This window comes from Poecilia reticulata, linkage group LG13 (assembly GCF_000633615.1).
Source record: "Poecilia reticulata strain Guanapo linkage group LG13, Guppy_female_1.0+MT, whole genome shotgun sequence".
NCBI lineage: Eukaryota > Metazoa > Chordata > Actinopteri > Cyprinodontiformes > Poeciliidae > Poecilia > Poecilia reticulata.
Window position 1 is genome coordinate 30031318 of NC_024343.1, and position 14054 is coordinate 30045371.

The 14054-nt window shown below is 39.6% G+C and overlaps 1 protein-coding gene across 3 annotated transcripts in view; it reads right to left on the bottom strand.

Moving 5' to 3' along the window:
* aplp2 (amyloid beta (A4) precursor-like protein 2) overlaps nucleotides 1–14054 on the bottom strand; it is an 84222-nt gene extending 70168 nt beyond the window's left edge. For 2 of the 3 annotated variants that reach the window (XM_008426467.2, XM_008426466.2), the window contains exon 1: nucleotides 13712–14053. In XM_008426467.2, coding sequence (XP_008424689.1) covers nucleotides 13712–13783 — 72 coding nt within the window. In that variant the 5' untranslated portion in view covers nucleotides 13784–14053. Of the gene's footprint in view, nucleotides 1–13711 lie in introns of all 3 variants that reach the window. The other variant, XM_008426468.2, reaches the window with a different exon arrangement.

Sequence of the window (14054 nt, forward strand, 5' to 3'; positions counted from 1 at the left end):
TGGACGGTTGGATAGATGGATGGTTGGGTGGACGGATAGATGGATGGTTGGGTAGACGGTTGGATAGATGGACGGTTGGGTGGATGGATGGATGGACGGTTGGATAGATGGACGGTTGGGTGGACGATTGGATAGATGGACGGTTGGATGGTTGGGTGGATGGATGGATGAATGGATGGTTGGGTGGACGGTTGGATAGATGGATGGTTGGGTGGATGGTGGGATGGACGGTTGGATAGATGGACGGTTGGATGGATGGATGGTTGGATGGATGGATGGTTGGGTGGACGGTTGGGTGGATGGTTGGGTGGACGGTTGGGTGGATGGTTGGGTGGACGGTTGGGTGGATGGTTGGGTGGACGGTTGGGTGGACGGTTGGGTGGATGGTTGGGTGGACGGTTGGATGGCACGTCTAGAGTTAATTTCTGAAGCGACGCCGTCATTGTTTCTCGTCGTTCTGCTGCTCTGACTTGCCGCCGTTTTCTGCTGCTGAAACCTCAGGAGTCTTTGTGAAACTTTCCTAAACCACCCAAAGCATTGATGTCAGTAAATACTCAACCGCAATGATTACCGTTTTCAAAAAAAGAGAAAAATTAACTCAACTAATATTTATGAACTTATTTATGACAGAAGAATCTCAGACTGGAAACTCAGTGAAATTCTCATGGGCCAAATTCCGCCATCTAATTCAATAAAACGTTTGTTAAAGAATCCCAACTTCACGCTAATGAAACGTAATAATTTGTGTTAAATGATGTCAGAGATATTTCTGGACTGGCTCTTCCTCCTGCAGTCGAAGCTGCACAGTGACTCCTTCCAGTGAAAACGATTCCTCTGTCGCTCCAGCTGAGTTAGCTGCAGCATTCACTGCCTGCCACTCCGACAGCCACCCACGGTGGTTTTAAACCGATACGCGCTTCGATCGAACAGCTCCCGGCTTCATATCCCCGCCTCCTAAAGAGCAGCGGAGCGTGAAACACGACGCGGAGGCCATCTTTACTGGGGGCAACATGACGGATGTAATGTAGCTCCCTTATCCGTTATTAAGCCCGGCTCTGGCCTCCCTCTGCCTCTCAGCAGGGGAGGACAGAAGGGCTTCAATCAGATTAGTGGGGAACATAACTCCACCGAGACACGGCCAGGCTGCAAGCCAATCAGTCACGTCTGCATGGAGAAGACGCAGGCATCCGACTCCAAGTCACTGACTTGGTTTATTCACCTGCTTGACCTTGTCCCTCCCCCTCCTGTTTCTGTTCTCAAAGTCAAACCTTCCTGCAGCTTCCTGAATTTTCCTATAGCTTCCTTCCTGCAGCAGCTTCCTTCCTGCAGCTTCCTGCATTTTCTTGCAGCTTCCTTCCTGCGGCTTCCTACATCTTCCTGCAGCTTCCTGAATTTTCCTTCAGCTTCCTGCATCTTCCTGCATCTTCCTGCGGCTTCCTGCATCTTCCTGCATCTTCCTGAATTTTCCTTCAGCTTCCNCTGCATCTTCCTGCATCTTCCTGCGGCTTCCTGCATCTTCCTGCATCTTCCTGAATTTTCCTTCAGCTTCCTGCATCTTCCTGCATCTTCCTGCGACCCGCCGGGGATGAACGTTACGGTCCTACCGCATCCCAACATTTCCAAAAATAGCAGCATCCAACTCTTAAAGCTGAAAATAATTTAGCCATAATTTTATTAGGAATTTTGATATATATATATATTTTTTTTACATTTAAAAAAATTATTATTTTTTTATTTACTAGGAATTGATTTTTCTAAAAACTATTCTGATGATTAATTGATTAATTGGGTATTCTGACGATTAATCAAATTTAAAAATTTACCAGATCAATCGATTATTCTGACAATTAATTAATTATCCTGGCGTTTAGTTGAGTTCCAAGTACAATATATCTATCAACAAAGAAGTTTTTTTTAATCTTAAATGCAAAATGTATTTATTTTTGTAGTTTTGAGTGAATTACTGCTGAATTTGTGGATGATTATCTCAATACCCGATTAATCGCGATTAATCTGAATAGTAATTTCAACCCTAAGCCCTTTTAGTTAAATTTATCTCTGCCATTCTCACACAGATGAGCATCTGCATCTCTTGTTGAATATATTCCATCTTGTCCGATTTATTTTTGATGCCATTTCTGTAAAAACGCCACCAGCAGAACCCAGCAGAACCCAGCAGGCACCGAAACAAATACCGAACCGCAGGGATTATTCTGATTCTTCCACCTGAATGTCAAAGTAACATTTTAGCAAGTTGTGATTCTGTTTTGTTTCCGTCACTTTTAAATCCATTAATGAAACGTTGATTTTTCTGAGCTTTTAGTTCTCAGTTGAGCTTCAGCAGCAAATTAAATGCAGAAAAGCGAGTAGCAGCACGACGGCATTTATGACGAGTCGGAAATGTTAACGATCAGGACATCTTATGAGGAGAGCGAGTATTTTGGAGGGGAGTAACGTGGAGGTTGAGGCCGGTCAGGGCGTCTCGCTGCTCGGAAGCCTCTATAATTAGCCCGGCGCTGATCAAATGACTTAATGGGTTTGTGTGAAAACAGCAGACGATTTCAGCTCCGTGCTCCAAGCTGTGCTCATATCTCATCACACTAATGGGATACTCTGGAGAGCTTGATTGCTTTTTATCTCTGATCAAGATGCCTGATAGAGGTGTGCAGCTGCAGCATTCATTAAAAAAAAAAAAAAACGTCCTCATCTTTGGACAAAATTATGCAAAACTGAAAAAAGGGAATAAAGACAAAGGACAGCACTTCCACTCGTCTCCCTGACGAGTCATTTCCTGTGGATGTGGAAGAGAACGAGCTCATAATAACTCCGTTCATATGGTCATTAGTTAGAGCAGGGGTGTCCAAACTGTGGCCTGAGGGCCAATTTGTGGCCTCTGGATTGATTTTGTGTGGCCCCCAACTATAATTCAAAAATGATACAAGTTTGGCCCGTAGATGCCAAACTGAATTTGTAATCAGGATAAAAATTGTTGCCAACGTAATTTACTGAAAAGCCGACTTTACTTGACTCAAATCAGTTTTAATTTCTTCTTAAACTTGACTAAATATAGCAAACGTTTCGAAAGAAAGTGACCCAGATCCTGCTCTTACCACTGAAAATAAATGTATTCAATCGAGCCCAAAAGAAACTGAAAACTAGATGTCTTTCTTTTTATACATCAAACACACAAAATTAAAGTGGCTGTAAGTTCCTGCCAAAAAGAAAAAAACTCTGAAATTTGGAGAATAATCTCAGATATTTTCTACAAAAAAACTTGAAAATTTCTGATTTTTTCTAGAAAATGTCAAAGTTTTCTAGAAAATTTCATAAATTAATCAAAATTTCTGAGTTTTTGGCAGAATTTTACTCTTTTTTTTCCATCTGCAATGGTCCTGACGCACCGTCATAAATTCCTTTTCAAGTTTTGGACATATTGAGCTACTTAATTTGTTTTGTTTTTTTCTTGGCCTGCGACGACTTTTGAGTCTACAATTTTGACCCACATATAATGGATGTCCAAAGTGTGGCTCGGGGGCCAATTGTGGTCCTAGGGCTGAGTTTGTGCGGCCGCCCAGCTGCACCTTCAAGTGGTATTGAGCCATATTTATTTTTGTACAATCTTGGTTAACATCTGCTCTGCACTGCAAAAACACAAAGTCTTACCAAGTATTTTTTTAATCTAATTTCAAATATTTTCATCTTTGAATTAAGACAAAACTAACTTGATGAACTTTATTTAAGAAAATAACTCCTGGATATTGGTGAAGTTTTAGTTCGACTGGTAGATGTCACATCCTGGGCTTGAGCTTTCTTGTCGTTCTAGTTTGTTTAGATATTGTTGAATATTTTTAATACTCTCTCCATATTTAACTGTTATTCTTTAAGAGAAACTCAACACGTTTGCCTATAGAGGAAACGATACTGTGTGTCTGTCAGCGTTTTCTCTTTGAAGCAGCTTTAATTTCCCTCAGTCTGAGAAAACTCTCGTTTCTTCCTCCCTAAATTACACGGCGCACAAAACATGCCGAGTTTATTGCCGCTGGGAGGAGATCTGCAGCCTCCTCATCTCGCACCAACACCTATAATTGAACAAAATGTGGCGAACGAAGGAGGGAGCTTCAACGTAATTAGGGAGAAAAGCTCAGCGGAGACATTTCCATCTAGTTTTTTAATGATGGCGGACAAACAGGCGTTGTGTCCGTTTGTCCCACATGAGCCGACCGAGGGGGGGCGCCGCGTCCTTGGCCACCTTCTCCTTGAGAAAACGCTGCATCAGGCAGGCTGCTAATGGGCAATAACACATCCTGATCACCGCCAGGAGCAGAAACAGCAGCAGCCGTCGCCTCTCTGGGGGTTTTCAGTTACACTGCAGCGCTTCCATCTTCTGCTGCTGCTTCATTCATCACTCCGCCCACGACAAGAATAAAAAGAGCAAACAATAATGACCTCCAGGACAGACGGCGGCGCATTGGGGACATTATAGACCGGAACGAAGGGAGGACTTTTCTGTCCAAAAACTTAGAAAGTTTGAGATTAATCTCAGATATTTTCTAGGGAAAAAATGTGAAAATGTCTGAGCTGGAGCAGAAAAAAAAACAAAAAAACCCCCAGAAAATTCCTGAGTAATCCCAAAAATAGAAAAAAGTTTGAAATTTCAAAGTTGCAACGGTTGAAAATTTTCAACTTTACAGCTAAAACTGACTTGAAACTGAGAAATTTATTAGATTAACTTCAAACTTTCAGAAAATTTTCTGGCAAATTTTTTTCACTTTTGAGGCTCAGAAGTTTCCTTGTTTTTTCTAGAACATTTCTGAGATTAATCTCAGGAATTTTCTAGAAAAAAATTGGAATAACTAAATTTCTGAATCTTGAAAAAATGAAGAAATTTTTAGCTCAAACTGTTGAAAATTTGCTGGTAAATAAGAACATTTTGAGATTAATCTCAGGATTTTTCCTGAAAACATTCTGAACTCTCAGAGTTTCAGAAGTTCACATTTTTTTATTTTAGAAAATTTAAAATTTTGAAAGTAAGAAATTCCAACATTTTTTTTCTTGAAAATGTGTGAGATTAATCTAAAATTTTCTGAGTTATATCTAGAAGATTTTTGACTTTTGGAGATGTCAAAAAAATCTAAACTAAAAAAAAGTTTAGATTTTTTGTAGAAATTTAAAAAAATTAATCTCATGAGTTTTTTGACAGAAATGTGCTCCTCTATATGTTGACCCTACTCTGGTAAGAGTATAGATACTTAATAAAATAAATTGAGTAAAACTAAAAAGTACAAAGTATATTTTCTCCAACAAGTAAACGTAACTCTAGAGTTGAGTAATTTATCTTCATAGATTTTCTGCTAACGGCAGGATTGTAGAAAAAAAAAACATTTATTTCGACTCCTGAACTTAAATTAGACTTCATTTTAGTTTTTCTGGTTATTCTGAGTTTTGGATGTGACATTTTCCTTGTCTTTTAAAATAAATATTATAATTATAGAGGTTTGTTTATATTAACTTCTGGATAAATTGTTGCCACTTCTTTCTTATTTATTTTTTTTATATTGTTTATTTCCTTTTAACTTCTTCCAGTTTCTTTTTAAAGTCTGTTGTGAACACAACAGTTTGACCTCAGTCACATGAAATAAGTCTAGATTTTGCTATAATTTTTATTTTATTTTATTCTTGTGATTCGCCAGATCCATTTTGTGTAATTCGGTGGAAACGCCTCGCCCCGTTCGGAGTCATTAAACTCCCCAGAGCAGCAGCTGCACACCTGGACAAGACGGCCAGGTGGGAACAAAGTCTGCTCTGTGCAGGTGGCCGACCGAGAGAGGCGGCGGTGCAACCGGCAGCAGAGCGAATATTTTATTGATGGAACGAAAACCTGAAGGAGCCGAAGAGACTCAGAGAAACGCTGAGAGCAGAGCTGACGGAGTTTCACCTGGCGACAACAACACAGAAAACAATAACAGCAGGGACTGAAGGAAGGGTTTTCTGGAGGTTAAAGGACATCTGCTGAACGCTGAGCGAGGAAAGAGACGCAGGAAGGCAGCAGGCGATGGATTCTCCAGAGGAAGAGGAGAGGAAAGGAAGAGGAGAGAGGAAACAAAGAAAGGAGGCAGGAAACAAAGAAAAGGACAAACTCATTGTTAAAGGAGACACAAAAGCTGTTTTGGGCACAGAAAGAAAAAAATGAAAATAAAAAAGTAAGGAAAGAAAACAAAGATAGAGGGATGAGAGAGGAAGGAAGGAAGAACAAGAAGGGTGTAGAGGAGGTAGGACACAGGAAGGGAAGGATAATTTGAAGGAAAAAAATGAAGGATTCAAGAAAGAAACGAAGAAAGTCAGGAGTGAAAGAGAAAATAAAAGAAACAACCCAAGTGAGGACATCAGGGAGGGACAAAGGACAGAAGGAAGTGAAGACATCGAAGCAGGAAACTCGTCTTGTGAAGGAAGCGTGCTCCATTTTTCAGGAGGCGGCTGAAGCGATGTGCAGCCATGGATGAGCTGATGTGAACCCGCTCACTCCTTCCCCACCGCGCAGCGACTCACCGATGAGAAGAAGAAGAAACTAAATATGTCATGAGCTGCGAGAAGATTCACAAAACATCAGCATATACACACACACACACCTACACACACTTACATACACAGATAAACTGGAGAGATAATTAGAGCCGATGCACAGCTGGGAGACAAAGGCTGCCGTCGTGAGAACAAGGACCGCCTGATGAGGCCGCCATCTTTAAACCCTCAGGATGAGGAGAGCGCGCCGGTCGATGAGACGCCGCAGGAGGCGATGTTCGATTTCATCATTAATGCTCCTGACAAGAGTGTTAAGGCGAGGCTACGACCAGATTGACCAAATTACGAGATTAAAGTAGGAGGAATACAAGAATAAAGTCGTATTACAAGAATTTTGTTGAAATACAACAAAAAAAATCACAGATTAAAGTCGTATTATGAAAGTAAAGTTATAATATTATGAGAATAAAGTCGGATGAAAATAAAAATCAAAACGATACAAGTCATAATATCACGAAAATAAAGTTATAAGTTGAGAGTTAAGTCGTACAAAAATAAAATCAAAATGACAACAAATTAATGTCCTTACATTATATTTGAAATATTAACATTCAACAACTTGTTTAGAGAAGATTGTCAACTAATAAGCGATTTCTCCTGAAAGTCAAAGAGGAATATTCTACTCTATTACAGGAATAAAATAGAAATTGTGCCAGAATAATGTTGCAATATCATAAACAAGTTATTTCAAGCATGTAAAAATATATTTTTTGTGTTTTCAGTAAAAACACACAAGTTTTATTGCAAAAAAAAATAAATAAAAGGCAAAACGTCTCGGCATTTATTTACTAAAACCTCCATAAATTTGCTTCGGTTTCCATCTTTACCCAGATGATCTCCACAAGCAAATCCATGACTTCTAAAAGTTTTCAGCCTTATTTTTTATATTTCTGAACGATTTATATGCCAAAAGAGACAAAAAAATCCAGATTATTTCCCGTTTTATCCGGATTTTCTCTGAAGCAGCTGCTGCGATCCTGATGGTTTACTGAAGCAGAGTTTGTAATCACTGAGGGAAACTAAATTATATTTATCTTAAACACAAACTTCAGGTTAGATGAGGCAGAGAGGAGACATGAAAGCAGCCAGATTACAGATTAAAATCAGACATTCCTTCTTGGTGTCGATCGGATCAGGCCGATGTCGGCTGAGTCACCGGTTTGAAGTCGGCTCTCCTCCACTGGGAGTGGAAAACGGGAATGAGAGGGGAGTATCAGGGAACTGGGATTAGTAGCTTTCTCCTGGCAAATCCATGAGCTGCCTGCACTTCTTGTTGCTAAGAGGATTCAGAAGAACGACCCAACGACGGGAGCAACGCTTTGGGCTCTAATCTACTGATTCAGGAGGCGGAGAGGCCGATTCTCTGCTGCTGGAGAGCAAGCCAACACCAGGAACGGGAAACCTAAACATGGAGGACAGGGGCGCTCCGATCGCAGATTACCGATGTGAAAAAACCCGACCTGCCAATGTTACGACTTCTCAGGAATAAAGTCATGAAATTACGAGAATAAAGTCATGAAATTACGGGAATAAAACTTGTGTTTAAAGTCAAAACATTTTGGGAACAAAGTCATAAACTTATGGGAATAAAGTCATAAAACTGTTGTCACTGATGCACCAAAGCATAACCTCTGACCTTTTGTAAGATTGTATTAAAATAAAAAAAATAAAAAATGCAACCGATTGTTGTCATACTAGACTGACTACACTGCAAAAACACAAATATCCAAGTAGACTTAAAATAAAACAAAACTAACTCATACGTAGCTTTTCTGCAAGATACAGAATCTTGTTTTATGTAAACTATTCCTTAGTATTGATTAAAAAATGTTCTGTCACATTATATGACTTAAAACATGGGAAAAATGTGTCTTCATCAGTAAAATAATCTGACAGTGTCACCAATACTTTTTCATCAATATCAAGGAATTGTTTACTTAAAAAAGCTCCAGTATCTTTCTGAAAAGATACTTGTAAATAATTTGGTTTGCATTTTAGCTGTCTTTTAGATCTGGTGATTTTTCACCAAGCCAAGCAAGAAAACCAGTCGATTGATTGGTGAAATGTAACTTTTTTAGCTTGATCATCCAATAGATACAACACATAATGAAGCAAAATGTGGTTTTAAATGTTTGCAGATGTTATTATGTTTATATGAAAAAAAAGCAGTTGGGAGGATTTGTTTTTCAAAACTATTCAGCAGAAAAATGTGATGTTATGTTGCATAAGAGTCAGGAATGTTGGAGCTAATCCTTGGCAGCTTAACTCAGCACAAAATAAAATGTGCCGCCTGCATTAATCGTTCCAAATGTTCTGTCTGGGCTGCTGGAGCCGCTGGAGCCGCATGCCTCAGAGTGATGCAACCGCATGGCCAACACCAGCCTGCATCCCGCAGAGATCCAGCTGCTACAAGAAAGCCAGATTAAACTAAACATCAGTGGTTGTTGCACCGTTTTTGGGTTTTTTGGATAGAGAAATCCAGCGCAGATGTTGTCATAGCTGAGCGTTAAAACCTCCAGCTGCAGAAACAAAAGTTCAGGTCGGTCTTCACAGATAGCAGCCACAACCAAACTGTTTAGGCAGCTGAAGAAGTTGGATCAATCTCAACCCGAAAAGCAGGATCTACGACAGGCTGAAGCTTTACGGAGCAGAAACATCTCTGCAGACAAAAGCTGGATCTTTTAACAGCTTCAGTAATCTTATATTTTCTGCATTTTCACACCTGATATTTTGGTAGATTCGGTTCGATTCTGGACCAAAGTTGCAACATTTGCTACATTTTCAGCTGCTGAGGTTTGCTTCCACGCTGCACCGAGTCAAACAAACCAAACTAGTTGAAAAAGCTGTTCCCCTCCTCACCTGTGGGGGCGCTGCATCACAAACCACAGAAGGACACAACATGAAAACCATGAATATTGAAAAGAAAAGATGACGTATGAGGAGAAATTTTGAAAACATTAAAAGGTTAATTTATTAGATAAATTGAATAAGAATGTGGGTAGTAAGCGCATATAAGTCATTATTCAATTTTTAAAGAAAACCAGATTATTTATTCAGTTGGTATAAGTGAGTGTGTGTGTGTGTGTGTTGCGGTGGTGGGAGTAATGCTACTTTATGTTTTTTTTCCAGCCGCCAAAAACATAAAAATCTCTGAAGACACCGAGTGCAACTTCCTTCTTCATGAAACAGAAATAAAATGGAGTGGCATCAGATTTTAGCATCTGTTATATTTGGTTAAAAAAACCCACAAACTGTTTTTCTTCACAGATTCACATGTTTGTTTTGGTTGCATTTAATCTGCTTCCTGCTTTTGGATTCACCCTTACGTTGCGTTCACACCAACTCTGGTGCAGTTCGAATGCATACGTGAACGCCAGGTGGCCTGGAGACAGCTCCGAAAGCAGGAAGTGGACTACAACACAAGGCATTCTGGGTAAATAAAACCAAAACAAACAAACTAGTAGCGCTAGCAGGAGAAATGGCTCATGGTCTTTCACCAAAGACAAAAGACAAATCCTACAGATGCTAAAATCTGACTCTACTCCATTTTTGTTTACATTTTGTGAAGAAGGAAGTTGCGCTCAGTGTCTTCTTCACTGGTTTTTGATGCAGCGCCACCACAGGTGAGGAGGAGAACTGGTTTTTAAAGAGTTTAGATTGTTTGCAGTGTGAAAGGGAACCAAGCCAGCTGAAAATGTCGAAAATGATGCAACTTTAGTCCCAAGTGAACTGAATCTATCGGACTATCAAGTGTGAAAACAACCTAAAACTTAAATTTGAGCTTTTTTGTTTGTTTTTTTTAACATTTGACACAATCAGACATGTAACTTTGTAACCCAAAGCCTCCTAAATATCAGATTTTTTCTCTCTACCATCTCCAACTCTGAGCTGAATGGCTGCCATATCATTAAAAGGAAGGAATGCATAACCTTGGAAAGTAAAAACAAAAGAAAAAGTCTTGTTTTTGATACAATCAAATGAATTTGTATCATACAGCCAACAAGTAATGTGACTTTTACACCATTTTTCATTTCAGGAGAAGCCGCAGCATCGACCTGGAGGTTTGTGGCCTTTCTGAAAGAGCAGCCACACGGATTTTATTGTGGACGTAATAATCAGCATCGCTGCCTCCAAACACAATCTTCACCTCCACAGCCTCAAAATTGCTGAGCCGCTAACTTTTCTATTTTTTCGTAGTGGAAGAAGCTTGATAAGCAGAGTCAGGAGGAGGCATCTTGTTGAAAATGTTTGTCACGTTTGAGCAGAAAAAGGATTCTGTTTGCCCTCGGTTGGGGGCTGTTTGTTGTGGAAATGGCAGCTTTGTTGCACCAAGACACACATGAAACTCTGCAAGAGTCTGCAGTGATGAGGCAGCAGGAAAACAGGACACTGAGATTTTATTTATTCATCAAGACTGAAAAAAAGTATCTATTTTCCCAAGTTGTTTCCAGCATCATAACTATTCCATCAGTTGACTATTTTAATTATTTTGTTAGCTAACAATTTCTGCTTCTTTATTCCACTTGATCATTAAAAGAGGCAAAAATAAATTTAAAACAAAGTGAATGACTCACTAATGGTAGATTGTAAAAAAATTTGAATATTTCCACTTTTATTTTAAGGGGTTTTTGACAAAATCCTCTTAAAAAATTAACATCTCTATGATATTTTACCACAGCAACACCTGTCAAAGTTTAAAGGGTCACCAAGTTGGTGTTCATGTGATTGAATTAACGTTTTGATATACATCACTGCTTTTTCTGTAATTTGACTAAAAAAAGCTACAACTTGTGTGTTTTATAACGTCACACACTCCAAGTTTAAAATATTCACAAACAAACATTTTAATTTAAGCTGCTTTCCACCTCAACTTTCCTCACCGTGTGTAAATTTTTCTGGTAAAATGTTTATATTTTCCTCGTCTAAATGAGCAGAAAACGCTCATTTAGCAGAACGTTTCCTCCACAGAGCAGAACAACAATCTGGCAAAACGTGTGAGAAAACCATGGCACCTTTTGAGCTCCATAATTCAACCATATTTTACAGCAGGATCAACTTTCAAACTTCAAATGGTTACAGAATTTGTTTTTTGATACATTGGATCTATTTCTACGCAATAACGTGTTTATTTTGTGTTTATTCTAGATTTAAAATCATATTGTTCAGCTTTGGGTGTGATAACTCTGACAGTGTAAAATATTCAAAGACATTTTATTTGCACTGATTGCAGTTTTCTGTCCGATCACCGATTTTTAAACAGCCTGATTTGCCAAATCGGATTCTGATTGTTTTGTCTGAAAAGTTGCTGAATATATTAAAGTCAGTCAGTGAGGATGACTTTGTTAACTGCTCAGGTTCAGACGTGACCTAAGATCATAACATGACAGATATGATCATAAACACATGAAATGTTGACATTTCTGCCCTTCAGAAGCTTCTGCACCTCACAGCACCAAAGCCGCTATCTGACTGAGGCTAAAATGTTTGTTTGTGTTGCTATCTGCACTGCAAAAACACAAAATCTTGCAAAGTATTTTTGGTTTAGTTTCTAGTGTAAATATTTTAGTACACTTGAAGTAAGACAAAACTGACTAACAGTTAACTTAGGAGATTGTTTTAAGTCAATAATTCCTTAATATTGATGAAAACGTTCTAGTTCCACAGGCAGATTATTCCTGCCAGTGGAACTAGAACGTTTTCATTAATATGAAGGAATCATTTACTTAAAATAAGCTACTCTAACCAAGTAAAACGCTACTTATAAGTTATTTTTATCTTATTTCAAGTGTACCAAGAACTTTGGAACAAAAAATGACACCCCCCCCCCACCAAAACTTAGTAATATTGTGACCATTTCTTCCAATACTAATCCAACATGGCTGCCCCAATAACATTCTCAGCATCATCTCTGACTGGAGGTTTCAGCTGCGTCCTCCTGTTTCTTTTTCATGGAAACTATTCCTAACATTGTTCTTTCATGTTCCGTTTGCTGTTTCTGTCAGTAATGCTGCTTGCAGATTCTGTGAAAAGAGAGTCACGCCTTCCCACGGTCGCCACATGCTTGCTCAGGTCCAGAGATGCCTGCACAGTCAATATCTGCGTTTGCAAATTTATGTCTAAAAACATTCAACAATTTTACAATTGTGGTGTTTCGACTGAATAAGAAACACAGTTAAAGTCACGCTGAATGTGTTGATGTGATAAGTCATATGGCGCCGTCATTCTCCTCCCACTTCCGGTTGTCTTCTTCGTTGTTTTCGCAAGTAGTAAACATCCGGATGTTGAACACTAGATTCGTGATGCGGGAAAAAAAGTGTTTCCGTTGCAGTTTTGATCCAAGAAAACGCTCCATCTTAACGTAAAAACAAGATTTTTTCAAAATTGATGCGTTTCAATTAAACGAATTTGATTTTGCGCAATTTCATGGTACGTCTATTGATTTAGAGATTACATTTGAATATGGCTAATAAATCAAACTAAAATGTGTGTTTGGACCGATCTGATTCTAAGTGTTAAAATTACATTTATTTATATAAATAAACTGAATTATGCAGTATATTAATTCCCACCATCCGTAAATGTATTATAGCGCCGAAGTTAATCATAATTAGACACTTTGAAGGAAGGAGGTCGTCCTGGAGAGGCAGGTAAAGCCACATTGTGGACCCGAGGTGAAGGATTTCCTCTGTTCAGGGTTTATGATCCGCTGCAGAAGCCATTGTGTCCCCTGAAGGCCCCTCTGAGCGTCTTTCATTTGATCTCTGCAGCAAAACTCTGCTGTTATTCAACCTCCTACTATAGGACACCCCGGCCGCACATTGTCCACTGACTCGCAGACAAAACTGCAATCACAGCTCAGGAATGAGGCGGAGAATGACCTGGAAAGCGAGCTGATTAATTATTAAACCGCCTCTCGTACCATTTTGTGATCTTAAATGAAGCAAAAACGCAGTAAGAAATCTGTAAACAACAAACGGAGGCGATCAGATCGGCTACTTGTTGGCAAAAAGCCCGATCAATACAGTTCACATGAAGCGAGATAATGCGCAAATAAACGACGCGGTCGCTTATTATTATGGCTCCACAGATTTAATGTGCTTTTAAATCACAGTGATAAATCGGGAACATTTACCTCAATGTATCCGGCCAGGGCTGGAACCACAATGCCCAAAACGAGGGCAGAAATCGCAGGGACTGAACCCATCTTCCAGGCTCTCCTGATCCGCTGATCTGCTGGAAATAACTTATATCCCCCTCAGCTGTTCCTGCGCGCAGGCGTCCGCAGGAATCAAGAGCAAACAAACCAGGTCCCGGGGATATTTCAGGAGTTTCCCCCCCCCAACCGACTCAACCAAACGGGTCAAAATAAAAAGGTTTCTGCGTGTTTCGGACCACGGAGCTCGACTGGAAAGCGCCTCGGTGTCGGACTGCTGTGGAAATGTGGGGAAATTGTGGTTCCTCTCTCCCTTTCCTGC